Source organism: Anomalospiza imberbis, chromosome 2 (genome assembly GCF_031753505.1).
Source record: "Anomalospiza imberbis isolate Cuckoo-Finch-1a 21T00152 chromosome 2, ASM3175350v1, whole genome shotgun sequence".
Taxonomy (NCBI): domain Eukaryota; kingdom Metazoa; phylum Chordata; class Aves; order Passeriformes; family Viduidae; genus Anomalospiza; species Anomalospiza imberbis.
In genome coordinates, this window is record NC_089682.1 from 24,761,401 (window position 1) to 24,787,414 (window position 26,014).

General features: G+C 40.0%; 1 protein-coding gene across 4 annotated transcripts in view; it reads left to right on the forward strand.

Moving 5' to 3' along the window:
• The window catches only part of COL4A2 (collagen type IV alpha 2 chain), a 140,399-nt gene that overhangs the window by 40,577 nt on the left and 73,808 nt on the right, over positions 1 to 26,014 (forward strand). The window contains exon 1 of one of the 4 annotated variants that reach the window (XM_068180137.1): positions 20,534 to 20,676. The exons of the other annotated variants lie outside the window; for them this stretch is intronic. Within the exon in view, the coding sequence (XP_068036238.1) occupies positions 20,653 to 20,676 (24 nt within the window). The 5' untranslated portion in view covers positions 20,534 to 20,652. Of the gene's footprint in view, positions 1 to 20,533; positions 20,677 to 26,014 lie in introns of those variants that run through there. 4 annotated transcript variants of the gene reach the window in all.

Here is a 26,014-nt window from a genome sequence, read left to right on the forward strand (position 1 = left end):
ATGACAAGCTGATCAGATCTGAATGATGAAAAGATACTACATATATGCTTGGGATACAGACATTTAATGATTTTAGAGATCTGTTCCTAGCTCAATGATTCAATAGTTCTGTGATTCTATGAGATTTCCGCTAAAGCAAGAGGGAACCATGCCTGCAAAACCTGAAATCCCTGCTGAAAGGGAGCTGTTTAAAATTTCTGGCATTATGTTGAGGCTGATAGTCTGTTCTTCGTTTTGGGAACTAGTGAGGAATGAGGCGGAGGAAAGGAGATGGGGTGGAGGGGATTAGCCACCTGCCACAATGAGCACTAGGAAATAAAGCAGGGCTCCTATCCTGCATGGCTTGGAGCCCTGGCTGGCAGGCTCCTTCTGTACTGCTTGGTCTTCTGCAGCTGAGACAGTGACTCAGCCTTTTCCATCCACCCATCTCTAAGAATAGGTCAGGCAAGAGATGTGGTGGCAGGTCATGTGTTTGTTCTGCTATCACAAACCTCCTAAGATTTTTCAGTTCTCTGCTTTCCCTCCACACAGCCAGCCACCAGTTCCCATTCCCATTGCATTCCTCAAGCTTGACTCCACGTCTGAGTGAAGGGAGAGGTGGTAGGAAAGTCACAGTGTAGGTGGGAGGCAAGGAACATTGCTGTTTACCCAGAAGTCCTGATGTCTCCATGGAAGTCAGATGATCCTGGGGTCACCATGCCATGGGGACTGTAATGGTTATACTCCCATGGCCTGACCATGAGCTGCTCATGATCTGCTTTCCATTACAATAACCCAACAGCAACCCGATGAAGCTGAGGACAAACAAGCCATCCCCTGAGACACAGCTACTCACGGGGCTCCTTCCAGCTGCTACTGCCTTACCCTCATCATCCAGCACATGAAGTTTGGCAAGTGCCTTTTGCCAGTTCCCACTTGTGACTGAAAATCAAAAACTGATGCTGTAAGATGTTCACTAGAGTTCATGAAAATATCTGTTGCAAAACTACCACCTTTCTGACTGAAATGTTTTTCATGCTCCTTATTGACTGAATGACCTTGAATTTCAAGTTGCCAAATGTGAAAGAAAAAAGAGGTAGTTAAAAAAAACCTAACTGCATAGGTTAGAAAAGCTGAAAATGTGAAAATACCATCATAGAGAAGCAGTCAGGTGCCACTGACAAGAAGCTCCCTGTGAGTTGCTTCCTATCTAGTTTGGGAAAGTGAGGGCAGATTTTATGTACGTGCTTACCACTCTCAGTTTTACCTCAGGGAAGTAAGTAAACCCACTTACTAATGAGGCTGGCCTCCCTTTAAATAGATACTCAAAAAGAGAAAAAGGATATGCTACAAAACATAAATTATATTTCACTGCTTGTGGTTAATTTTGCAAGATGTGAAAAAGTATTGGAAAAAGGGATTTACAGAATTTTACACTTCAAAAATCATATTTTATCTGTCTTTATTTTACCTCTCTGAAATTATATACCTCATTCTGATTTAGCATACACTGCCTGTATTTTGTGTCTGCTGATCTCTTCAGATGTCACAACCTCTGTTAAACATCTGGTTTAAGGAACAAGATTGGCCTTTAGAGTCTAGTCAAGTTTGGCATAGCTTCTGGTCTCATGCTAATCCTCAATGGGAATATTTATTTTCACAAAACCTCTGTATAATCTGGCACGGCACACATTCTCTGTTCGAGGTGACTCACTGCATGCACAATAGACGTCCTACGTGTTTGCACTTGTAAGAGTGCCTGAAGCAGTCTGTCAGAGCCTGCTTCTGCAGTGACTCTCCAGCCCAGGAGCCACAGAGCTGTCACTTGCCTGGAACTCAGGTAGGAGTAGCACTGCAAGGGTCTGCAGCCAGCTGTCAGCCCTGCCATCCTCTGGAAATTCACCCTCTGTGACAGGTCTAAAACTGGGTAAATTAAAAGCATTTTCTTTGGATTGCTGCTACTGAATGCAAGTCAGCATCTGTTGAATGAATTGAATTCACTGAAGTGGTAAACACAATTGCAAACTATGAAAGGAGTAAAGGTCTGAAGAAATGCCTGCTCTTTATTTTAATGTGCTTCTACTTCATTTGTTGTCATTGTAGTCTTAAGATACAGCATTTAAGAAAATAGGCTTAGCTTTATTTGTTGTCTTAATCCAATAACTTTTGTTTATGAAAAAGGGTTTTTTACAAAATATGCCCACTGGTATCTCCTGAGACTCTGCTATGAGCAGAGAGGCACTCTCAAGATGTGTGGAGATTCATCCAGGCTTTGGTGGTCTGGGCCAGGTCTCCAGGTGCAGGACATCTGGAAGCCCTGTGCTACTGTCTACACTGCTTTTGGTTCAGGACTGGTAAGGATAGGCACAAAGGCACAGGAAAGTTGAATGCTGCTTCACAGGGGCAGTTTCTAGGGGCAAAAGGCAACCTAATACAAATCAATGCATTCACCTAGCAGGCCTACTGGAAAGAGGTACTCTACTCTGTTTTGGCTGGGCTTAACCCTGCAGCTTTCACTGGCCTCAGACACAGCTAAAATCCAGTGGGAACAGAAAAATAAAACAGCAGAAGCATCACCTGCCCACTGTAGTGGTGGGGGAGCTGCTGCAGCTAAGCAAAAGCAGCATCTAGCCTGCAACCTCCTGCCTCTTGTCTGAGCTGCTCCCAGGGCTGTGAGAACACCTGCAAATGGCACTTTCTTCTTCATTCCCAAAAGGAAAGAGAATCAGGACATTGCTGATAACTGTGTATTCAACTCACAACAGATGCTGAATTGTTTCATGGAGAAGTTTCTTTAAGGAAATGTCTGTTGGGCCATACACAATCCCCTTGAAGTTCCCGCCTCCAGTCCTGCTTTGTGTTCACATCTTCATAGTAGAAAGAGTAAAGTTCCTTCTGTAAGTTGGTTTTGTTTTTCCCAGTTTTTACTGACACTCTAGTCTTTATTCTTTTTCACTGCAGCCTACCTTTGTTCCAGTTGTATTTACTGTTAGCTGGTTACAAATATCCAGTCTATCTAACCATACCTTGCATCTAGGTAGATGGCTGGAGCTGGAGCTGCAGGAGCCAGGCTTAGAGACAAGCCTCAGCCTCATCTCCCCTTCTCACAGTGGGCAAAAGCTCAGTGGAGTTGCAGTGCAAATCGAAGCTCCTGAAGGAGCTTCAAAGGAAGTAGTGTTCAAATCCACATGACAAGAAACCATAGTGTAAGCCTCAGTGGAGGACACAGAGTGAGAAGGCAGAGGAAAGACAGCAGACTTTTCTCCCTGAGACAGATTCCTCTTCTTATTTTCTTCTATGGCAACTTCTTCTAAATTGTTCTCCTACAACAAGAGACTCACCCTTTCCCTAAGGTACATTTGGGGAACATAATATAAGAAGTACACAGATGCCTGGGTATGAGGGAAAAGAGTAAAGGGAAACACTGATATAGTATTGAAATTCTGTTTGAATGAAATGGAAAGCCTGGATTAAATTAATTTTTTAAAATCCTGTTTTCTTTCTTTTTTCCTCAAGATTTTTATTGCAGGTCTTGAGATTTATAGTTCTTTGCAAACCATGCATTGCTTAGAGGACAATATATGTGCCTTAAAATTTGTTAAACAATCATGCACTTATGTAGGAAACGATAACTCCATTCAGTACAATGGCCATCTGTTTGACCTATTGAAGTTCATAATCAGCCTCACTTCATAACCAGCCTAGGAGGCTTTAAAGAAAGTGGAAGTGAGTAGAAATCTTTTTGATCTTTCTATAGAGTGAGAAATTGCACTCTTTTGTACTTCCCAAGTCAAGTATCTAACAGTGCTCAAGCCATTTACCCATTGTTTTTGCAAGGGGCTGGAATGATGGAAACTTAAATCAAAAGACAGCTTTGTGTCCCCCCATAAAGGCCACTTCTTGGGAAAGCCCAAACATTTATTTTTAACCTAGACTGACATGACTGTTCCCTAGCAGTCCTTTACAGATAGCTGTTATGTTGCTTTCACTAATGCAGTGGCCAAGGGTAAGCTATTACCAGTACACCTATAATCACTTCTGTCTGCTTTTGGTTGCTACACAGTTGGGAAATCTAGTGTGTGATATTTGCTTGCAAGCATTTTCCGTACAAGTTTAAGTCTTAACACATGGGCTAGATTTAGATGTGTTTCTTTGTAATTAAAAACAAACAACAACAAAATAAAACACACAAATATTCTAAAGTCAACTCCATTATTATATTATAGGGAAATGTTTAAATCCAATAAAATAATTTTATCAACTGTTAGTGTAATTCTTGTATATCATAATTAACTGGCATCCAAGCTGGTATAATGGGAGTAGCTCCTTGTAAGTCTGTTGGTGTTAACTGATATATCTGATGAAATCTGGTATTTACCTTTTTTTTTCCTCCACAAAATAACATTAGAAGCATCTTCTTAATTATTCATCTAGCTCACTATTCTGTTCCCAAAAGTGAACTACTGTAAGAGATGCTACTTACAGGGAGCACAGAGTTCTGGCAATTTTCTGCAGTCCATTCACTTGTACCCAAGATAACCCAATTTAAATGTTCCTTCAGTATCTGTGTTTCGTCCTAAAATTGTCTAATCCTTTTTTGAAGCTACTGTAACTGTGTGTCTTTGCAACATCCAGTGGCACTACTCACATGATATAAATTATATAAATCACTGTCTGACCTGTTCTAAGCAAAGCTCCCTCTGTTTTTATCAAATACACCCTATTTCCAGTACTGGGAGATTTCAAGTAGATCTGTGTTTAGGTTACTCACTGTTTCTCTAATTTTGTAAATCTCAGTTATATTTCCTCTCAGCTTTCCCTTCTCCAAAAGGGTGAGTCACAGCTTTTTTAGGTTCTCTTTTGAAGGTGAGACTCTAGCTCTTAGTTCCTTTACTCTCTCTTCTGTGACAGACCAGAACTGTACCCGTCCAATTTGGTGGGGTCCTTCTGGATCTCCCGGCATGAGAAATCACCAGATCTCCCCATTCCTCAGCACCAGCATCATATTTAACAACCTAAGAGAGATTAGTGTCATCTAGAGACTGGGATGTTTCACAGTTCATCCTTTCTGTAGATCACCATTGGAATCTTTGCAAAACCAGTTCCAGCATGTGTCTGAGAGGACACACTGGTGTTATGTCTTCATTTTGAAATGTGACCATCGGGTACTATCTTTTCTTCCTATCCTTTAACAGCCTTCAGTCCATAAGACCACCTCTCTTACAACCTCAACATAATTTATTTTAAAAGCGTTTTATAAAAACATTTTTGAAAATCCAAATACATTGTAGTCACCAAGGCTTGCTTTACCATGCTTATCCTTGAGCTCGGTATTGTGTTCCTTAAGGTGGACTACTGCATTGCCAAGCAGGAAAGTCAAATAAACTGGCCCACAATTCTCAAAGTCTCCTCTTGATCCCCTTTTCCACATGGGAAAGCTCAGTTGGCACCAGCCCACTGGTGCAGTGGCAGTTCATTGTGTTGGTTTACACATTTTGGCAGTTCTGCAGTTTCACACTTGAGTTCCTTCAGAAGTCATGGGTGAATGTCCCCACTCATGTTCACTTAGTAACACCTGCCTTATCTGTTTTAGGTACTACTTCCTTCATACTTATCTGAAATTATTCTGTCTCAAGGTATATCTTGGATTTGAGACCTTCTCAAGTACCTTCAGCAGTGAAGACCTCTTCAGAGAAGTCACTAAGTTTCTCTTCTATGGCCTTATTATCCCCGAGTGCCCCTTATGAGCCCTTGGCATGATGTGGTATTAGTATTTCCCTTGACGGCTTTTTTGTTTTCCTTTAAACAACTTTTTACTGTCAGCTTGGTTATCTTCTGCAAAATTTTCTCATTCATTTTTAGCCATCCTAGTTGCCATTTATTCTTGATCTGGTTTTTATGGTCTTTCCTGTTCATTTCAGCAATTTTTTAAATGCCAACTCTTTTGCCTACAATAGCCTCCTTTAGTTTTTGGGTGTTTTGTTTTTTGGTTTTTTTTTGGTTTTGTTGTTTTTTTTTTTTTTTTTTTTGTTTTTTAATGAGCTGTGCAGGGTTTTTATTGAACCATTTTACTTTCTTTTTGATATGTGACACATAGTTTACTGGGATTTTTAATACAGTGTTTTTGAAAAGCCTCCAGGTTGCTTTAGGCTTCTTGCCTTTTTGACTGCTTTTCAGGCTTTTACTATTTTTGTGATTTTTATGTATTTCCCCTTCTTGAAATTGGATATCTGTGTGAGGTATTTGTTTGGCTTACTTCATTCCAGTACACTTCAACATTAAATTCAGTCATATTTTGAAGCACTTGCAGAGTAATTCTCCCTTAAACCTCTTGAAGCAGGTCCTGTGCAGCGCTTGAGACTAAACCCAGAGCAGCATTCTTTCTTATGCGTCTCAGTGTTTATAGTGCTAAGAAAAAGTCATTTAGTGGGTCCAAAATTTTTATTTCCTTATCACATCTGGATGAGGCATTGTGCCTGACAGTATGTGGGCAGTTGGAATTGGCCAGTATTGCTACCTATCCTAGTTGTTCAGCTTCTCTAATTTCACTGAGTATTTAATTATTGTCATCTTTAACAGAGGAATCCTAAATACAAATGAAGTCCTACCTTTCTGTTATTTCCACCCACAAGGACTCCTAATGTTCCCCTCCTCCCTGAGTATTTTTTTCTATAACACTTGTTGTAACCTTTACATATTGTGCCATTGCCTTGTCTGTATCTTATTTTCTATCATTCCTGTAAAGTAGATGAACTAGTCTATGTATGCCACTGATTATCCTCCTTTCACCAGCATGAGATGCTTTTTATATCAGGTTTGTCATTTATTACCAGGTAACATAATTCCTTAATCTTATTCTTTAGATTTCTAGCATTGCTGTAGAAGCATTTACAGCTTTTGACCATCCTCTGTTGCAAGCACCAGTCAAGTGGAATTGTAAATTGTGTTATTTACCTTACTTATTTCACGGAGTTGGCCAGGACCTCAGTCTTTCACACAGCTGCCTTGAGTTAATCCCCTTGGACACCCCGTTCTACTTTCCCTCATGAGGGATATAATACAGAATTGTGACCACTGGTCACCAGTCCCTTCTTCCAGAACAAATTCCTATCTGTCCATCTCATGGGCTCTGCTCCCTTTGCACTTAGCAGGCCTTTCAGTCCTCTCACCTGTTCCAAATCCAGCTCTCTGTGTCAACTCATCAAACCTCCCGCTGCCATCACCTGCTTTGTCTTCTCCTGGAAGACTGACTGTCCCAGGAGCATCCTCACAGCAAGCAGACATTATAATCAGCTAGAGCTTAGAGTTTATCAGAGGTTTGATCCCTTGTTCCAGGCTGATCATCCACCCTCCTTCTGACTGACAACCCCTAAATACTTGTTAGATCAGCATCAAGGTTTTGTGGGTTTTTTGATGGTCAGCAAGACAGAAATGGTTTGGAAAATGTCCTATTTGTTCTCCAGTGTTTGCCATATACAAAGCTTAGGGAGTGAACTTGATCCCATATCTACTGAAGTATTGTCAGATTCTGCAGCAAAATGGATATAAGTACCAAAAATTCGTGCTTTAAAATCTCACATTGTTTCATAGACCAAGGTTAAGTCTCTGGAAAATTCCCAGAGGAAAAGCTGCCCTCTGAGGGAAGGTATTTGGAGGAGGTGTTTGTAATGGTAACAGATTTAAAAGTAAAGTGCCTGTGGTATTAATAAGCACTACACATGAGATGACACTCTTCATTATGTCAATGCTGTAATCAAGTCTGGTGTGGTACTTCAAGATTTAATTTTCTTTTTCTCTGTAGTCACGGTAATAGAGGAGAGCAGCTCCATTGCAAAAGACAGGAAAAGTGTTACTGTAAAATCTGTTTAACAGTGTAAAGCTAAAATCTGCTTTCAGATACATGCATACAATTTTCTTTTGCACATGTGTGTGAGGGTGGTTTCAAATGAATGCTTTTTTTAAGTTTATACTTTTAAAACTCAGCCTTACAAGGTCTTGCCAGCATACACAAATGCCTGAAGTCTTGATATTGTTCCATAGGCACCTACATCTTGGGTATAAGGCTTAATTGCATGAACTGTTAGCAGCAAATAGGCCCAAAATCTTTAGAGTTCACTAGCAAAGGCAGGCAGTGTACAGGTTTGCTTGACAAAACTTGAACTTGTGTCAGTCTGAAACTTGATATCTTTATGACCTAATGTTTTATTTAATGAACATTGCTTTACCTGGGCTACACTGAAAATTAATCAACCATGTAGTGGGATAGTTATGTTGTTTGCTAATTGCTGTCCTTTAGTACATTTGTCTTGACATTTTTTGGAGTGAAATATGTGTGTTTCCTTTTTTTTTTCCTAAGCTCTGTTTATACATGTTTAATCAACATCAGAGATCTTTTTGAACTGGTGGATGAAGATTAGATAACTTTCCCATGAGCAAGAAGCTTCACTTCCCATATATGCATTCTGCACAAAATATGAGATTTGGGAAGCAGTGAAAGGTCTTCCTCAGAATCTGTTTCAAATAAAAAAATGCAAAAAAAAAAAAAGCAAAGCAGGGTTTTTTGTTTCAGTACATGCAGGAGTTCAATTAAACATTCACACAGAAATCACATTTTCATTTGTAAATGTTCAGAACATTGTAAAGAATATTTAAAAGAGAAAATAAACTCAAATGGAGACATTCTTTCGAATTAAACAAAATACGCATATTGACCAAAAATTATTTTTTCACTCCTCATTACCCTTTGCTCTTTTGCAGAACATTACTGTTTCAACCAGATATGAAACATTGTTTGATTCCATAAGTAACATATAGAAATTGTATTTATTTGTAATCCAAATGAATAGAAGATTTTTTTAAACCCATCCCATGGTAACAATTTGCACTCCCTGCCTTTTGCTTCAGCCCTGAAAGCAAAATTCCTTCAAAGCCTTTTCAAATCAACTGTACAGAAGAAAAGAAGAATGATACTTTAATTAAAAGTAGTCAAAAAGTAGTCACACATTCACCTTTTTATTCGCATTTTCAGTTTAATAATTTTAAATTTCCCTGGATTGACATACATTATCTCCAGCAAAATAAGTGCAAAGTATGTAGCAGTCGTGCAGATACTGCACCTTTCTCCTAAAGCCCAAGGTTAGACCTGTGCATATACTTCTACGACCTTGTATCAGAAACGTTTGCAATTTCAGCTGGTGTGATGAGAAAACAATTCAACAGAGTCGGACAAAGCTCAAGAATTCGTGTCATCAATCAGAATGAATACTAAGGTTGCAGTTTAAACAAATTTATGACGCAGTCAATATGCTGGATTAACTATTTGCACTGTAGATTCAGCTCTTCCATTTGAAATGACACCATCTGATGCCTTTAGCACTACCTATGTGATCTGTTGATTTATTGGATTGTTACACTCTGAAAAACAGCTCTTATGGCAGTTTGCTAATAAATTGAGAAGGTGTTGCACTGGTATTTCAGGAATTTATTTTGAGGGCAGCATTTTTAAGAGTGTATTTGAACATCTTCATTTCACAAATTTGAATGAGAGATGGAGAGAAAATGCAAGAAAAATCACAGTAAAGAATCAAGAACCATTTTATTTCAGAAAATAAAACAAGACTTAAAATTCAATTCTAGAAAAGTTAACTGTAGTGAAGAACTAATAGAAAGGAAATTTGCTGGAGACTAATCGTGCAAAGTTAACTTTGGTAATAATAGCCAATGCTGAGATAAGAATCCTTTGGATGCAATTCACAACCATTTAAAAATATTGCCATAGATTTTTTCTTGAATGACTTTTTTTTTATCCTTTCTGTCTTTCTCTGAAATCTTGCAAGTATATTTTACCTTATTTAGAAAATAAGTACCTGAAGTTAGAGAATGTCATGAGTGTCTACTCATCTGTCACCTTTCCTGTCATTCAGGTGAATAGTGTCTGCATAGCACAGCACATTCTCCTGTATGTATGTGTGTATGTATGTACGTATGTGTGTGTGTATATGCGTGTGTATGTATGTATGTATGTCAGCTCTGTTGGCTAGAGGTTTCCCACCATGGGGTGCTCCTAGTGCCAAGGGTTTGATCACTGGATGGGCCATTCACTCAAGAGATGGACTGGATGATCCTTATGGGTCCTTTCCAGCTCAGAATATTGTGTGATTCTCTATCATTGATCTTTTTGTTTTGTTTTCACATATGAATTTCACTTCATTAAGGAAATGAAATGCACTGTCAGGATTGGTTTCAGAAAAATGTGTTGTCCATTTGGTTAGACCGTCAGGCTTTGACTTCTAGCAGTCAGACAGTTCAACTACTGCACAAAAGTATTATTTGTGCTTTCAGCCAAGTTTTGCAATTTCTGCTTACTGTGAGAAGAAGTTTAAAGATAGAGCAGCGGGTGGATGATGGTTTTACTCTGTGACTGGGTAGCTCACACAGGCATCCAAGAGGGATAATCCAGGTCATCCTTTAGCACTTAAATTATACTCCAGAGATTGTAAATGTTTCTCATGACATATGTCTGAGGCTTTACAAATTTCTCAAATGGTGCTTGTTTCTATTTTCTGTATTTTTGTCACATGGGAGCAAGTAACATTGACCCATTTTCCTTTTGTCTGCTTTGCTAAGTACCAAACTATTAGTGGAATCCTTTGAGTCTGACCTGGAGAGACCAGGAATGTGGGAATGGGCAGGCTGTCATCTCAAACAGTATCTGCCGAGGCAGACTGAGCCTGTTCTCAGCATTTTCTTACTGACACTTAAGAAAATAAATGTTCTTTATTAACCTCAGTTAGTACAAAAGGTTTCCTAATCATCTTCAGTGTCTTTGCATAATGAACCAGATTGTTGAAGTATACCTGAGTGTTTCCATTACATGTATCTGGAAAAGGATGACAAATGTTAAAATATATTATATTGACCATTAGATATGAACTTTGGGAGCATGCAGAAAGAAGATCTTGAAGGATAGAAGTCTGTGTTTTAGGCACAGAGAACAGCTCTAGACAATGAATAAAGTTGTAAGCCGGGACAAATAAAGCATCCATGCAGCATTTTTTCTCCCCCAGGCTAAAACTATTTTTCTATTAAAAGACTGTATTAGTCTGTAAAATTCCTTTCTGCTATCATAGATGCCCAGCAAAGAAAAGCACTTTGGGGCTTTTTGTGGCTTTGGTTTGGTTTTTTTTTTCAGTATGGGTCATGGTTGTTCAATGAAATTCTGTGTCTACCTATTGCTTATCTTATTACTTAGCAAAACTAATTTTTGTAAATACAGTATCACTGGTTAAAGATATGTTATTAGCCCTTATAAACTTGTTTAAAGCAGGATTATTTGTCCACAAGATTGTTGGCAAAGTCTAGCATAGGTGTAACAGCAAAAAAGAAGGTTGTACTTGCTATCCTCCCCGGTACAAATTGTTTCATTCCATTCAGAATATGGCGACTTGTATAGACTTTCTGTCCAGTCAAATATTGTCCAAGTCAATATCCAAGTCAAATACAGACTTGGATATGTCTGTATTATTTAATCTGATCCAAATACCCCTTTTCCTCTATAAATCACGTTTTGGCTGTTTTTCAGTTTCTAGACTCCCTACTTTTCTCTTTCTTTGACGAACTATCTGTTATCTACTCTCAAACATGCAACATCTTTTTCTTTTCCATTTCACCACCGTTTATCTGTTAAAGGCTTCCTACAAGGGACTTCCTGTCTTGATAGCCTGGAAGAGGAATGAAGGAAGCTGGTTCTGAGATGAGGTCTCTCTCCTGTAATGCAGGATGTCATGGTCTTTGCTGCTGTCTGGGCTTGTCTGTGTTAGGATATGAGCTCCTTGGGCAGGAGATTTTTGCATGTGGCTCTTTGTACAGTGCCAAAAGCATTGCTAACCCTTCCAGGTTTGTGTTAGAGGTAGCATCATGCAGAGGGGCACAGTAACAGCTTCTTTCCAGTGGACAGGAACTCCAACAACAAAGGGCTCAAAGGCACCACACAACGCTGTGGGTGTTGGACCCATACATATTCCATATCCCAGTGTTTAATGAGGGTGTGCACTGGCATGCAGATTTATGGATAAAATGTTTTTTCCACAGGAAACTCTTCAGTTCAGATATGACTGTGCTGCTACTGCAGATTATCCCTTAGCACTGTGAGACTCAGCCCCTTTCCATTATAGTCTTGTAGACAGGACAAGCTAGATTGCATGACCCCAATCTTGTCCTTCAACCCCTCTTCAGAGAGTGAGGCTGCAGGACAGAGGAGGGATGGGCTCCCTGTGTGAGAAGGATGTTGTTGCTGTCCCCTGCAGCTCCTCATCCTTAGTCCCTGCCACTGGAGAGCAGGCAAAGGTGGATGTACAGGCTGAGGACAGATCCATTTGTTTTTCTTGTTGTTGCAAGACATCACAAACCAAACTGCAGAGTCTGTGCTTTGCTGCCTCATACCTGGTGCTGCCAGCAAGGTTTTGACTGCCCTGCACAACTGCAGGCACGGAAAACTGCTCAGGATTGCCTGAGCCACAGCTCCCCATACAGCTCCTCCCTCTCCTCAGCTGGCTTCGCTCCTTCAAACGGTTGCAGAGTTGGTTTTGCTAAATGACATAAGGTTATAATAAATCAAGTGAGAAGATTTGTGTTGTGCTTCCTACTGTATAGGAGAGGTCCATATGGTTTAATTACTTCCTTTTTACGTCAGATATATGTGTATAAAATCTCTGAAGTCATGTGTAACTGCCAAGATCCTATGGTGTGGTTTGAAACATCCATGCAGTGAACTCTCAAATCCTGCAGATGTGCTTTGAAATATAAATGTAAAATGGAAGAAGTCAGATTATCCAGTTAAACAACAGCATTAAAATTAGAGAAGTTGATAGAGAGATCCAGAATTCAGCACAGTGGAGTAGGGGGAAAAGACAAAAAAACTTCTGAGGCAGAATAGAGTTTTATCATCAAAGGAGACAGGAGAAAATATTACACACACCCCCACACCCCTACCCCCCTGAAAGCAGCAGAGCAGCCTGAAGAGAGAAACCATGTCAAAGACAGCTGCTTAGTGAACTGTAAAGCCATCTGAAAAGTGTCATCACAAAATATATCTGCTGATACATCTTTGGCCACCATAGAAAATTCTGCTAGGCCATGTAGACCTGTAGACCCAAGATCATGGATGGGTCTATGCACAGAGCCACAGTCAATGTCTCAGCAGGGAGCTGCTCACCCCTGCATCTTTCTAGCTATTTTTTCAAGGTCTGTCAGGCATGTAGAGGCATATTTTCAATCTGGCACAATGGCTCAAGCGCCTCTGGAGTAGGAAATGGTATGTGCTGGAATGATGTCAAAGGTGCAGGGCAGCTCCATAGGATCAAGCATGTCTGGGGCCTGATCTGCAGTGGTAACCTTAGTCAAGTGAACTAGAGAACAGGCTTGCTTCTCCTGCCAACATCCTTCTGTGTCACACCTCTAAAGATGCCTGAGCTATTCCAGATACGTGGGAAGTGGAGAACAAGTCTGTTGAGGCTAGTCTGGATCTGTGACTACCACCAAGACCAAGGAAGATCAGGTTGCTTCATGAGGAAGCATCCATGGGAAGAAACAGAGTGTCCTTGGGCACCCCTGCAAGTGACCCTAGTGCCAACATTCAGCAGGACACTTCAGCCCATGCCCCACTGTGGTACAGAAGGAGAAACATGCAGAGGGGTGGGGGTGCTCCCCCTCAGGGGATGGAGACCCTCCTGCCCCCTGTATGTCCCTCCTCAGCGTGTGCAGTCCCTGCTGGAAGGACACATGACTCTCTCACCACAGGAGTGCTACCCTCTCTGGTAAGGTACATTTATAGCTGTCAAAGATGGCTATACATTAGTGCCACAGTAATAGTTTTATCAATTAATAGTTTCTGCTATACAATGCTAATTGTATCAGTCATGTGTACATCTAATCAGCAAAAATCTTCTGTATAATTTCAGCATCTCCTGCTTGAGTGTGGCAGTTTGATCCCTCATGTTTGCCAAAACTAAATACACACTAAATACCATTCTCAGTAAGCATACTTTTTTTGTAAAAGCCCAAACACTCTGGTATAAATAAATATACACATCATATTGTCAGCCAAGGCTGTGGCTTGGTGCATTTACACAGCTGCAGTTTGGGCTGTTGTTTACTCTTTCCCTCACAGACATTGTGTTCTGCTTTTTCCCTGTAAGGATTTTCCTCCTCTACCTATTCTTAGTCCTAGAGAGAGAACTGTCCTAACTTAAGTATGTTGTGTAACTTTAGTGACTTCAAAGATGTTTTGTATGGTGTAAATCAGAGCACCAACTGGCTAAATAAACCCTCCTTGCAATGAGGCATAATTGTAAAGTTAAATGTGTTCCTGCCTCTGTGTACTAAATCAACAGGGGTCCTTTTCATTTTTGTGGGATAAACATACTTCTCTGACATGTATTTACAGTCACTGGAACACTCTTGCAGCCAGTTGTGAATCCTTTGCTTCATTAAGAGATCTTTTATACTGTATTTTTTTTTTACATTCCCAATACTCCAAACCAAATTCTGTTAAAGACCTCAGGAAGTGTCTGCAATTAGAGGCTGCAGAGCTGTTACCTGTACCCAGTGGAAAACTATTTCATTTTCAGATCAGTTCAGAGCATTCCCATAATGAAATTCAGTGCCTAGTATCAGTTTATAATTGTTCATCTATTTCTGCCATTTGTTTATTCAAACATATACCACAGTTTTCAGAAAAAAGATTGTTCAGCTCATGTTGTCTCAAGTATTATAATCTGTTCTTGTCATGAAGTGAAATACAAGTCAAACTTTAACTTATCCCTTAACTAGCTATTTAGTTCAAGGAAAAACTTCCTCAAAATTCCCTCTTTACAAAATCTAGTAATTCCTAGGGTCTTATAACCTCTGTCAGTTAACCTGTGTCTTTAAGCAAGTACATGATCCCTTTTATGCATGTTACAAATTAATCCCTTTCACTGCAGGTCTCTGTCAGTTGTGGGGTGTATCCCACCCCAGCCTTATAGACTGCAGTTATTGCCACCAGACACAATTTGGTTGAAGTCCTGCAAAAAGGACTATTCTGGTTTGATCATATATTCTAGCTGCTGGTCTGATTAACTTTCAGAACTGAAATTTGTCAAGAAGAAAGCTTTGGCTTTTTAAGACCTAACTAAGCATCATGTGCAAGAATTCATGAGAGGCTCAAGTGTGTTTTGTGAGAAAGCAGAAGCATCACAGACAAATTACATTGTGTTTGACTGGGGAAGACCCAGGTGTTTTAAATCAAAACTGCAGCAGTAACGAAGACATTCCAGAGGGTCCAGGAGGGAAATGCTTAAGTTTCCAGCTTAGTCTTCTGTGAGAACCTTTCAGTTCCTTGTAGTGGAAATAGGAAATAGTCATCTTTGCTTAAATTTGACTGTCAGGGGAGAATTGAGATAAAATTGTCTGGAGATACTAATCTACTACTCTCCAAAGCAAAATATTATTGAGATTTCCTTCCTGGAAGTGCCTCCTTCCCTGGGCACAAAGCTTTTGCTGTAATCACAGAACAAGCAGAAGTTTCCTTGAGTTGGCTAGGGTGCACTGGAAGGAGGAGAGGATAGTAGTAAAAAAGAAAAATTGTAGGAATGTACATAGCGATATGTAAACCGAACAAAAGGCAAGTCTTTCAAACAAAACACTAATGTTTAGATACAAAAGTGTCATGAGGTAAGCAGGAACAAAGCAAAGAACACTTCAGCAAGAAATTGCTGTTAAGAACTAGTGACTGAAGAAAAAGCATTTCATGCTTGAAACAAATATTTCTTTTCCTGGGAGAGGAAATGTTGCACAACCTGTAAACACTCCAGGGTGCAGGAGCATCAGCCAGCTGATGACTGATGAATTTCATTTACTTCCTATCTGACTTCTGAATATTCAGGCAGTTGAAATTGCTAAGAATAAATTCTGATGGAGGCTGTGAAACAATCCTCTGCTTTGTTTATCACCCTGAAACTGGGCCAGTTTAGTCTATGTCCAGAGAATGTGCCTTTGTGTGATGCCATGGTGCTTGTAATGCTCTGTTGGCTCTTACCAGCTTTTAGCCTGACACTTGTGCTCCTCCAGATTCTCTTACAGCCAGAGTCAGATGTGTCCCTGAAGTGATGTAATCTCCTCTGTTGATGTCAGTGTGAGATGTATTTTTACTGCTTTGTGGCTGGTGGATAAGGAGCTTGAGTAATATGAACTGCACATTTGCTTTCTGTTTTGTGCAACTGAGTATGTTCCTGTGACCACTTCAGAATGCTGTTACTTTTATCCCTATATTACAGGACTATTTTCTGTGTTCTGCCCCTCCTCCTTTGGTAAGGGTATTACATGTCTCAATGTCTCAGCTAGGTGAGATACTAGGGATAGCCCCCTTGCACTTTTTGTTCCAAGGTTCTAACCCAAATCTTTAGGATGTGAAAGTAGTTTCTCTTGATATTCAAAATGGTTGAGCTATGGGTTACCTGAGTTTTCGATAAGGCTCTTTTAATGGAGAACTCTAAACAAAACTCCTTCCTTTTGAAGGATGAAAGGGTGAAAGCTAAACAAATATAGAAATCAGAAATTTGAACAGATTTGTGAAAGCATCTCAAAGGGACTCATCTCATTCCTATGATTTGACTTATTATCTTTCAACTAAAGTTGCAGCCACCACCTATTCTTCACCTGCTCTCTGCATTTTCCTCAGAAGATGCAGCAGTCAGCAGCACCTTGTTACTGCTGACTTGCTCACAGCTAGAAGCAGAAATTCACTTAGAAAATCCTGACCTGCTTGTCCAGTTATTAATCCTGTGTAATTCATCTCTTGTGTAATCCACAATCAGGTATAAAAAGATGTTTGAAATTACAACTATTTGAACTGTTTTTCCGTTTATGCATTATTCTGTACTGAAACTATAACTATCTACATCCATCTGACCCTAAAGTCCCTTTTCTACCCATTGAACTTCTTTGTTCATTTCTTGTCAAAAACACAGCCCCTTCTGTGCTGGTACATCCTCCTGGGCCACCAGGGCCCATCTTCCTGCTCTGACTCTCATTCCCAATAATTTTTTAGTAATGGAAAGAAACCTTGCTTCTGGTTTCTTAGACACCTCCAGCTGGCAGCCTCTTCATCCAGCCTGGTGTGTCCCTGTGTATGCTCCATGCTGCCTGAATGCTTGTTGAGGAGGGACAGGGAACCTGCTCTCAGTTTCCACATCTGTCCCAGGTTGGTTTGGAAGGAGAGCTGCAGAAATTATTCCCCAGAAGCTCCTCAGCTTTGGGGAGTGGGCTCGACCCAGGTGTCTGTGAGGCTGATACTCCTCCATGCAAATGGTTGTCAAAGGTACACCACAGACAGACATACAGACAGACACACGCACGCACAGTGTGTTCCCAGAGCCTGGTCCTGAAAAGGAGCTGTGAGGGTTTGGGCACGCTCCAAAGGAAATGTGGGACATTCCCACATTTCGGCTGCTGGGAATGAAAAGCTATGCTCGGTGTATGAAACTTTACAAAGTTTTGTATCTTGCTTAAGTGTTAGGCAAAGGTCAAAAGTTGCTTCCCTGACACAAAATCCTTTTCCTTAGTGGAGTAGGGGAGGAAACAGAATCCTTCAAAGAAAGAGGTCCCCAGGAGATGCACCCAGAGATCAAGGCAGACCTGTACCCTGACCCAGCACTGACAGAGTGTGGGCAGTGCAGGAGGCTGACAGAGTGCCTCAGCTCTTCAGGTTTCTGTGTGTGCCCTCATGTCAGAAAACTCAACAGGAGCATTTCTCATCTAAAACTGGTAACTGATAGCATGCACCAGCTTGATGACTGCCCTGGGAAGCCATGGTATAGGGAAGACACCAAGTAGATTAACAGATAATAACAATGTATGTGTTTCCGAGTTCAGGATTATCATATATTTAATTCTATGCACTGCACCTTCTTATTCAGATACCACCATTCCAATACATTCTTACTACTTTAGATTTGAAGTTCAAAGAGAAGAAATAGTGGGATCCATCTTCTGGATTGTACATTGCAGTTTTGTGCATTTGTTTCTGTGGAAAGAAGGGATGTGAATCATATGCATTGGGAACAAATGAGCAATCCAAACAGGTGCTGCAGTTAGATACTGTATGTGAAGGAAAAAAAAAAAAAACCCAAACAAACAAAACTCACATCTCTTCAGTGGCTTTTTTTCCCTTTTACATTTTAGCCAGTGGATTTTAGTTCCTTTTACATTTTAGCCAGATGTCATGCAAGTATTTTGGTACTGCTTATGTGAATACTCAAAGTTTTACAGAAAGCTGACAAATGGAAAGACTATAAATGTATGAGCTTTTCCCAGATGAACTGTGTTTGCCAACCAGTGCATAGGAACAAAGAGAGTTAAGTCAAAGTAGAGAAGTTCCTCTGAGCATTTTGATTATGAGAAGATTTGTGGGGATTTGCTTTAATAACTATAAAATGCTTCAAACTGGTTTCTTAATGTCAGCATTATTTATTTTCAGAGCAAAGTTCAGAAAATCTTGAATGATTGTATATGATTTTTTTACATGTCTTGGCTCCTTCAAATACACATATGTATACTTTCTTTTTCAGAAGTGATAGATTGCCAAGTTATCTGACCTCTCAAGAGAGGAAGTTGGGAGGACAGTTTAGTAACATTTTCTTTCATTCCCGATGTGGAATAAGATCAAAAAATATGTATTTTAAATTATGTTAATAGCCTTATCTTTTCTAAACCATAAGGTACTGGCAAAATAACAGCGCAAGTAAACATGGCTCTTGATGCACCACATTTAAAACTGGCTTTTGTTTATGAAAAGTTTTTTTGTTGTAGAAACTTGTGGGAATAATGTTGTATTAATGGTAGGATGTTGACCTTTTCCAGCTATGGAAGATAGTCTCAGAACAGGATCCAGGAAAAACAAACATGGAAACTACTTAACTCCTTAGTTGTGTGCCTGAAACTTTGTGAGGAAACATTATTTAACTTAGACTATTGTACTTACAGATTGTGTCATTACATTAAAGTGCCACACACACAACCATTTTCAGTAAGTACAAAGGTCTCAAGAGCTTAAGGGAAAAAGTCGCTTCCGCAAGGAAGAATATTGCTATAATTTCATGTAATATATGTAAAAATATGCAGTTGTCTGCTATTATCTATATTTATTTATAGTCTCCCAGGTCAGAAATAGGGCAGATTTTCTCCAGATTTTAGGGTACACAGTGCAGTGTGACTGAACAAGAACTTAAACTGAGAAAAAGTGTGAAAAGAGAGATGTTCCATGTTACTGTGGACTTAATCTCATGCTCCTTCTATAGGCTAAAAGTGACTGCTCTGATTTCTTAGGTGAAAAAACCCCAAAATTCAGGTGCATTCAGTATAACTTTTGCATGTGACCTTTCCTATATAGTCGACCTTCACCTCTGCTGAATTCACTCCTGAACTGAGAAGTAGCCACAAAACTTAAGACTTCTGACATCCACTCAGGATCTTGAAATGAGACCTGGGAGGTGTACAGGTCGCTGTTGGTAGTTTCCCTGTGGTCTGGAAAAAAACTGATGAAGGCCTGGGGTGGGGAAAGAAGCTAAATACTCTCTGATCTGTCATTGCACCGTGTCTTCCTCCTTTTTGAACCAGTGGTAGTCAGAAGTCCTGTAGGTAGTTCTCTGCCATTCCCATTCCTTTGCTTACACATATTTCTTCTGAAGCCTCTCTGAAGACAGTAGTCAGATGTCCTTACAAGAAAATTGCTAGCTTCAAGAAGAAAATGGAGCTACCCCAGTTAGTATCAGCTGGACATCTCGCCCATGGCTTCCACTAGATTTCATTTGCCATTTCTGTCAATTAGACTGTATTTGTCATAATGAAGAACAACCAAAACAAAATAACAACAACAAAAAATGAACAAACAAAAAAATCCCAACAACCAAAGTTTATTAGCATCAATCAATTTTAACATTTTCAATAAAGTGTGTAAATTAAGAATACACAGGGTGAAAAGTAGTCATTAGTACAGTGTACCGGTTCACCTTCAGAGTGCTCTATGGCCAACAAACAAAATCATAAATATTGATTTCAAAACAGGTTTGAGTATTTTTCCCCAAAGAGATTAGATTTCTGTATCTTCTTTAAACAACATACCTTTTATTACTAGAAGTGCACTTTTTACATTCTGAAGGTCTCAGGCCTGTTCAGACATGAGGTACTTCAATATATACATTGTTTGTCAGGAGAAAACCTCAGCTTTGCAAAATATAGGAGCTTCATCTCCTATCAGTTTTGCAAAATATGGGAGCCTGTGAGGAGCTATTACCAGAAAAAATAAAAGCAAGAAGTGCTTCCCCCTCTTATGTACAGGATGTCAGCCTGTTGCTGCTCCTGGGTGAATTGGCTGCCAGCTCAGGAGGGAGCAGCTGATCCCACAGCTCACAGTTCACCCAACTGCAGTGAAGCAGCACTGAGCTCAGCCAGCCCAGCTGTATGTACTTCTGATATTCAGTCATTACTGCATGGGTGTCCCACCTGTGGCCACAGCCAGTGATAGAGCAGAAATGAGGTGCAGGAGGTGCTGCAGCCTCTAGGCAAGCTCTCCTGCTTGTAGACTTAGGCTCTCAGGAGACATTGCTTCCTCTCTTGGCTTATTCACAGGCTCATGATATGTTGGAAGGGAAGTCATGTAAGGTAAATCCCCAAGAGCTCAATTCTCCTTAGTAAAACAGATTTTCGAAGTGTTTGACAAGGAGTTACACCCATTGTGTGCTGATTTTTGGTCATCGTACTGATTTACTAAGTAACAATGTTGGAGTAGAAGGCACCTAAGGGAGCTTGGAGCCAGGGTTTGGTAATGACTATTATTGCAAACTAGGTTCTTGTCTTTTGGATAATTCCACTGTGGTTGAGGTTCTCAACCCTAGTAAGGAAAATATCACCAATTCCCTCCTTCCGCCCTCTTGTTTCTTTGCAATGCATGCTCTGTAAGCTGTTAGTGTGCGTAGAAGTGTCTCTGACACAGAGGCCTTCTTCTCTTGGAGACTTTGTACATAGTACAACTAATAAGCACTCACTAGATTTGACAGGGGTTTTTTCCCTTGTTTATGGCCCAGTAAGATATGCCATTTCTGCTACTGTTGCCAACACAGATATATCTAACTTTCCCCTAAAGAGCTACAATGATGGAGATGCCACAGTCCACCAGCAAGCTTGTCAGCATATCTGAAGTTCCCGTGCTGGAATCTGTGCTATGATACCCCATTTGGTCTTTGCTGCTGCGGTCTAGGGAGGGCTGACTCATTAATTTATTACTTGTAGGTAAAGTTTCTTGTATTGCTGACCATTCTTTATTGTTTTCTTCTTGACTGTTGAGATGCAGTGTCCAGAATTGAACTAAGACCATCTTACCACAAGTCTATCAATGCTGAGAAGAGGATAGGGGTTATTTCATGTATCTTATGCTTGTCTACAGTGTTCAAAATCTCAGAGGCAAGAAAGGTCATTGGAGGGGTCACTAGAGGTTGGACTAGATGACCTTTAAAAGGTTCCTTCCAACTCAAACTTTTCTACCATTCTTTGAGACAATTGTCATTTTCTTCTTAAATTATGTTGTTGCTCTGGCATTTCCTCACATTTGAATCTGGTGTTGGATGAATGCATACATAGCTGAATATTGCAGTTCAATATTTAATGCAACATTTACTGCCAAGTAATTCTTATTGTTGGGAGCTACACCTACAGGATGTAAGTCTGAGGAAGTGGAGAATTATTCCACAGACTATGTCTGCAAAAAATACTGAAGGGATTGTCAGTCTGCATGACAATTCTTTTCTCTCATCACTAGAAGTTTTCGTCTGTTTCCAGTCAGAAACTCACCATCTAGGAGGCTCTGAATATTTCTAGAAAAGTGATAGGAACTTCAGTGTCTAGTTGGCAAAAGGTGGGGAGCATGAGAACAATGTGGCATTCACCAGTAGTTGTGGAAATCTGTGTATGCCCCTTTGGGTTTTAATATCATTTTTCTTATCAAAGTTTGGAAGGAATGCTTGCACAACAGTACATTTTTTTTTCATATCTGGGTGGTAAATCAGAGTGAAGAGATACAAGTGGCAGCCTGTAATGGCACAGCACTGTGTGGACACACAATAACTTCTACGTGTACAGTACAATACCTCCTTGGCTCCCTAAGTCTCCAGAAAGTGAGAAAAGCCTGTTTAGGACTGCCTTTTCAAAGCCAGTCAAAACAAAGTAAAAATAACAGCAATCTTAATCAACCCTTGCCAATTTGGCCAAAATTACTGGGTATGCTTTGCTTAGGTCAAATTTTGCTGGAACATACCAGTGAGTGAGAAATCCATTTGCAATATAACTGTGCCAATTAATAGCCAAAACATAACACTTGGAAAACTCAGTAGATGGACAGCACTCTCATTTGTCAGCAGCTACTTTTCCAATGCACTGAGAACTGTGGGTGGCATTGGGGGTGTTGTGGGAAGGTTTTGGGAGGAGGGGTTGATTGGAATAGTTTTAGTATGAGGACTGTCTTACAGCTAATCAGTTGTATGAGTGGAATTTTATCTCTACTGGGAGGTGAGCTCATTCGCCTTTATCGACCTCAGATCCATGTTTAGAAAAAAGTCAAAAGTAGGATGCATTCCTCTTCTTGATGTCTTATTCTTACAAAACACAACTGCTTGTTACCACCCTGTGTCTTCTGAAAATGAGCTGTGTTTGATTTTGGTCCAGTTTATGCTTTCCTCTCCTGAAACAAAAATGCAAGCCCTCAGATTAGCTCTTTGTGTTTCTGGATCCTTTTAATGATGAATTTTAGAGCATCTTGCAGCCCATAAAAATTTTATCAAAGTACTTCAGCCACTTTCTTCTTGGTTTCTTTTGTATTCTTGTTGAAGACAAAGTTAAAGAGTAGAAGTAAGGCAGGATTTTTTATTCATTCTAAGGTTTGCTGAAACCCTGCTGTCCATCCATACTACCAGGCATGGAATTTCCCAAGTCTGTACATTGCTTTCCTACCCTATTTTCACTGCTTGTTTGTTTTTCTTTTTCTCCCTGGCTATTCCGTGCCAACCCCACCCTTCTTTTTTAACTGGTGCTTTTCTATCCAGGAATGTTCACCTAATGAACTTGAAGATGCTCTTCTTGCCAGGTGGCTAATTGGTGAAGATACTTCAGGAGAGTGTGGGAGTGGACAGTGGAAGGAAGTTTGTGGATGTGATTTGTCTAGGAGCTGGCAGCAGATGGCTGGGACTAAGAGAAGAGGAGTTCTCTGTTCTCTGTCAGTGTTAATATGGTGGACATGATCCTCAATAAGCTGTCATGGAGCAGGTTGTCATGTTGGTGTTCCTCTCCCACTTTGAATAAAGTTGCTGGAAATAGAGGGAATTGGAGTATTATCAGTGTAATGTTTTTTTTGTCTGAGGGCCAGGTTAGCCTGTGAGGTATAACAATGCCCAGCTCACTCACTGTGTGCAGCCAAAGTGCTGTTTTAATAGGTGGCTCAGTGCCATCTTAGCTGTTCTTGCTGTGGGCACTAAGCATCCATCCCTCTCCCAGTGGTGTCAGTAGGGGAATGAAGGGGCCTTTCCTGCCCTGTTACTTTTGGGGAGGAGGTGGAGGAGTTGGGGCAAAGCAGCATGAGGATTATTTAATCACATCTTGAGTTTGGCCAGTTAGCAGCAAATGGCCTTTCTTCTTATGTACTTGGTTAAAAGAAGGTTTCCACTAAGTTAAAATTAATTTGGTTCCCGAATAAACATTTGGAAGATTTTCAACAAACCACTTAAAAATGCAGGGAGGACTTAGCAAAGTAAATCTTATTTTAGTAAATAAACTGAATCACAATTTTCCAAAGCCCCTCTACAAATGGATTTTGTAAGACTTCCTGAGTGACAGAAACAGTGGTGTGCACCAGGATCCAGTGCTTGCTCTCTTCCTTGGTTTTCCCAGGCTGCAGGAAGGCTGCTGACACTGGATGGGCTGAGGATGGAAGTGCATGCTTTTGTGAGATGGAAAAAGTGATTCATCCATCCTCCTCTTTAAGCACTGCCTAGGAAGGACAGCACAGGCAGGGTTTCTGTGCCTGTCCTTTTCTGTAAAGACCTTGCTTTAAGAGAAGTGTGGCTGGAGGAAAAGGGAAGATGGTAGAAAATATGAGTCCTGGTCTGTGCTGCTTAAGTAGCATCCGTATAGCCAGTGCTGAGCCTTACCATTTGCCTTATGGGAAGGCTGCTTATCCTACCAACTCCTTGAAAGGGAAATTTGTTGCAGAGGTACTGAGAAACTTCTGCCTTCTGAGTTGGTCACCTATAGCTGTCTCAGCTGTCACACTGATGATGCTCCAGGTTGGTCCCATACTTTAAGATCAGCCATAAATTGATGCGGAGAAGGATTTTTCAGGTAACTGAATAGGAGATGTTATATTTTGTTGGTGTTTCAGGTAGAACTAATATATACTGGAAGCACCAATAAAATGAGAAAATTCAAAAGTAATGCCAGAGTCACTCTGTAAGATAGACTTTAGATTTTATTCCACTGGTTTGAATTTAATATTCTTTTTTTCAGTTAGGCAATTGTCATTATGAGGCTCAAACTTGCAATTAAGTTGTAGCTGGTAGAAAAATGTTAAACCTCCTGAACTTGCACACATTAAGATAATGACCCAGTTTGTTCTAAAATAACATAATGAAGGAATTCAGTGAATGGAAATTACATAAACTCTACCATTGGTGTTGAAGGACATGATCTATAAATTAGGAGATTGAGAGTAAACAGGAAATTCCACAGAACAATTTCAGGATAAAGAAACTATAGCAGCAGATGGAAAGATGTTTCTGTTGGGAGATTTTAGAGGTTGATTTTGATACCATCTACCTCTTTTTAAAAGAAACAACAACTCCATCTCCATGTTTTGGTCGTGAATTCCAGCTGTGCATTAGCGGAGCAATGCTAGTGCCAGCTGTAGCACAATGTTGCACAGTTCTTGTCAATCTTGTTCCCATATACAGGTCACACCTCTTTTTCTCTCCCCTTATTATCCACATTAGCAACTTTGTGGGCATGATATATCTGAAAAGCACCCTAAATGTGTTAACATGTAACAAGCATATTTGAATATGTTTGGATTTTCCTTAAGGCTAGAGCAAAACAAGAGATAAAGGGGAACTAGATCTTGCAATGAAAAATAGTTGAAACCTTTATGCTTATATATAATATACCCTATATAATGTAAAGGAGATGGGGATCTATTTTCTACTTGTTTTAATGGTTATGGATCAGGCTGCAGTATTACTCCTGGTTGCAATTAGTCACAAGAACTTACTCAGTCTTTTTATTTCACCAGCATTTCAATCTCACAGCAAAATTCAACCTGCTTTCTACAAGAATATCCCCGAGAAATGCTAACATTCCTACAAAATAAATACAGGGCTTTTCAGTATTAAAAATATGGACAGAAATGTTCTTGTCCACAAGTTATTATTATTTTCATAGCAACTACTTTGTAAAACAACAAAAAGTCCCCCCCACAAAAGAAAAAAAAAAAAAGCCACAAAAAATTCCATAACAGAAAAGAGAGCAATTAGCAAATAGTTTGAATGCCTGAGATAAGAAACCATAATGGCTAGTAGGAAAGAAGAAACCTCACGTTTAAGATAGCTTCTCAGCAAGCTGCATACTAGTGTCCAAACATGCTTCCTTTTGGCACATGTTGGTATACACAGACAAAGAAACAGGAAAGAGTTTGGGTTTTTTTTTTTTAGTTAGTTCCCTGTGTCAGAAACATACACTGATGGAGAACTCAGCCATAAACATACATTATTCTTACTACAGAAAAAAAAGGCATAACCTTGGTTTTGTGTGAAGTGCTGTATTACAGTTGGAGTAATGTAGCTCTGGAAAGGATGCTTTGGAGGATCAAGTTCTGGCTTTCATCTGTACTCTGCCTTGTCACAGCATTACTGATGTGCTCTGCAAATGCCAGTGGTGAATAAACGGACCCAGATGATAAAGAAAG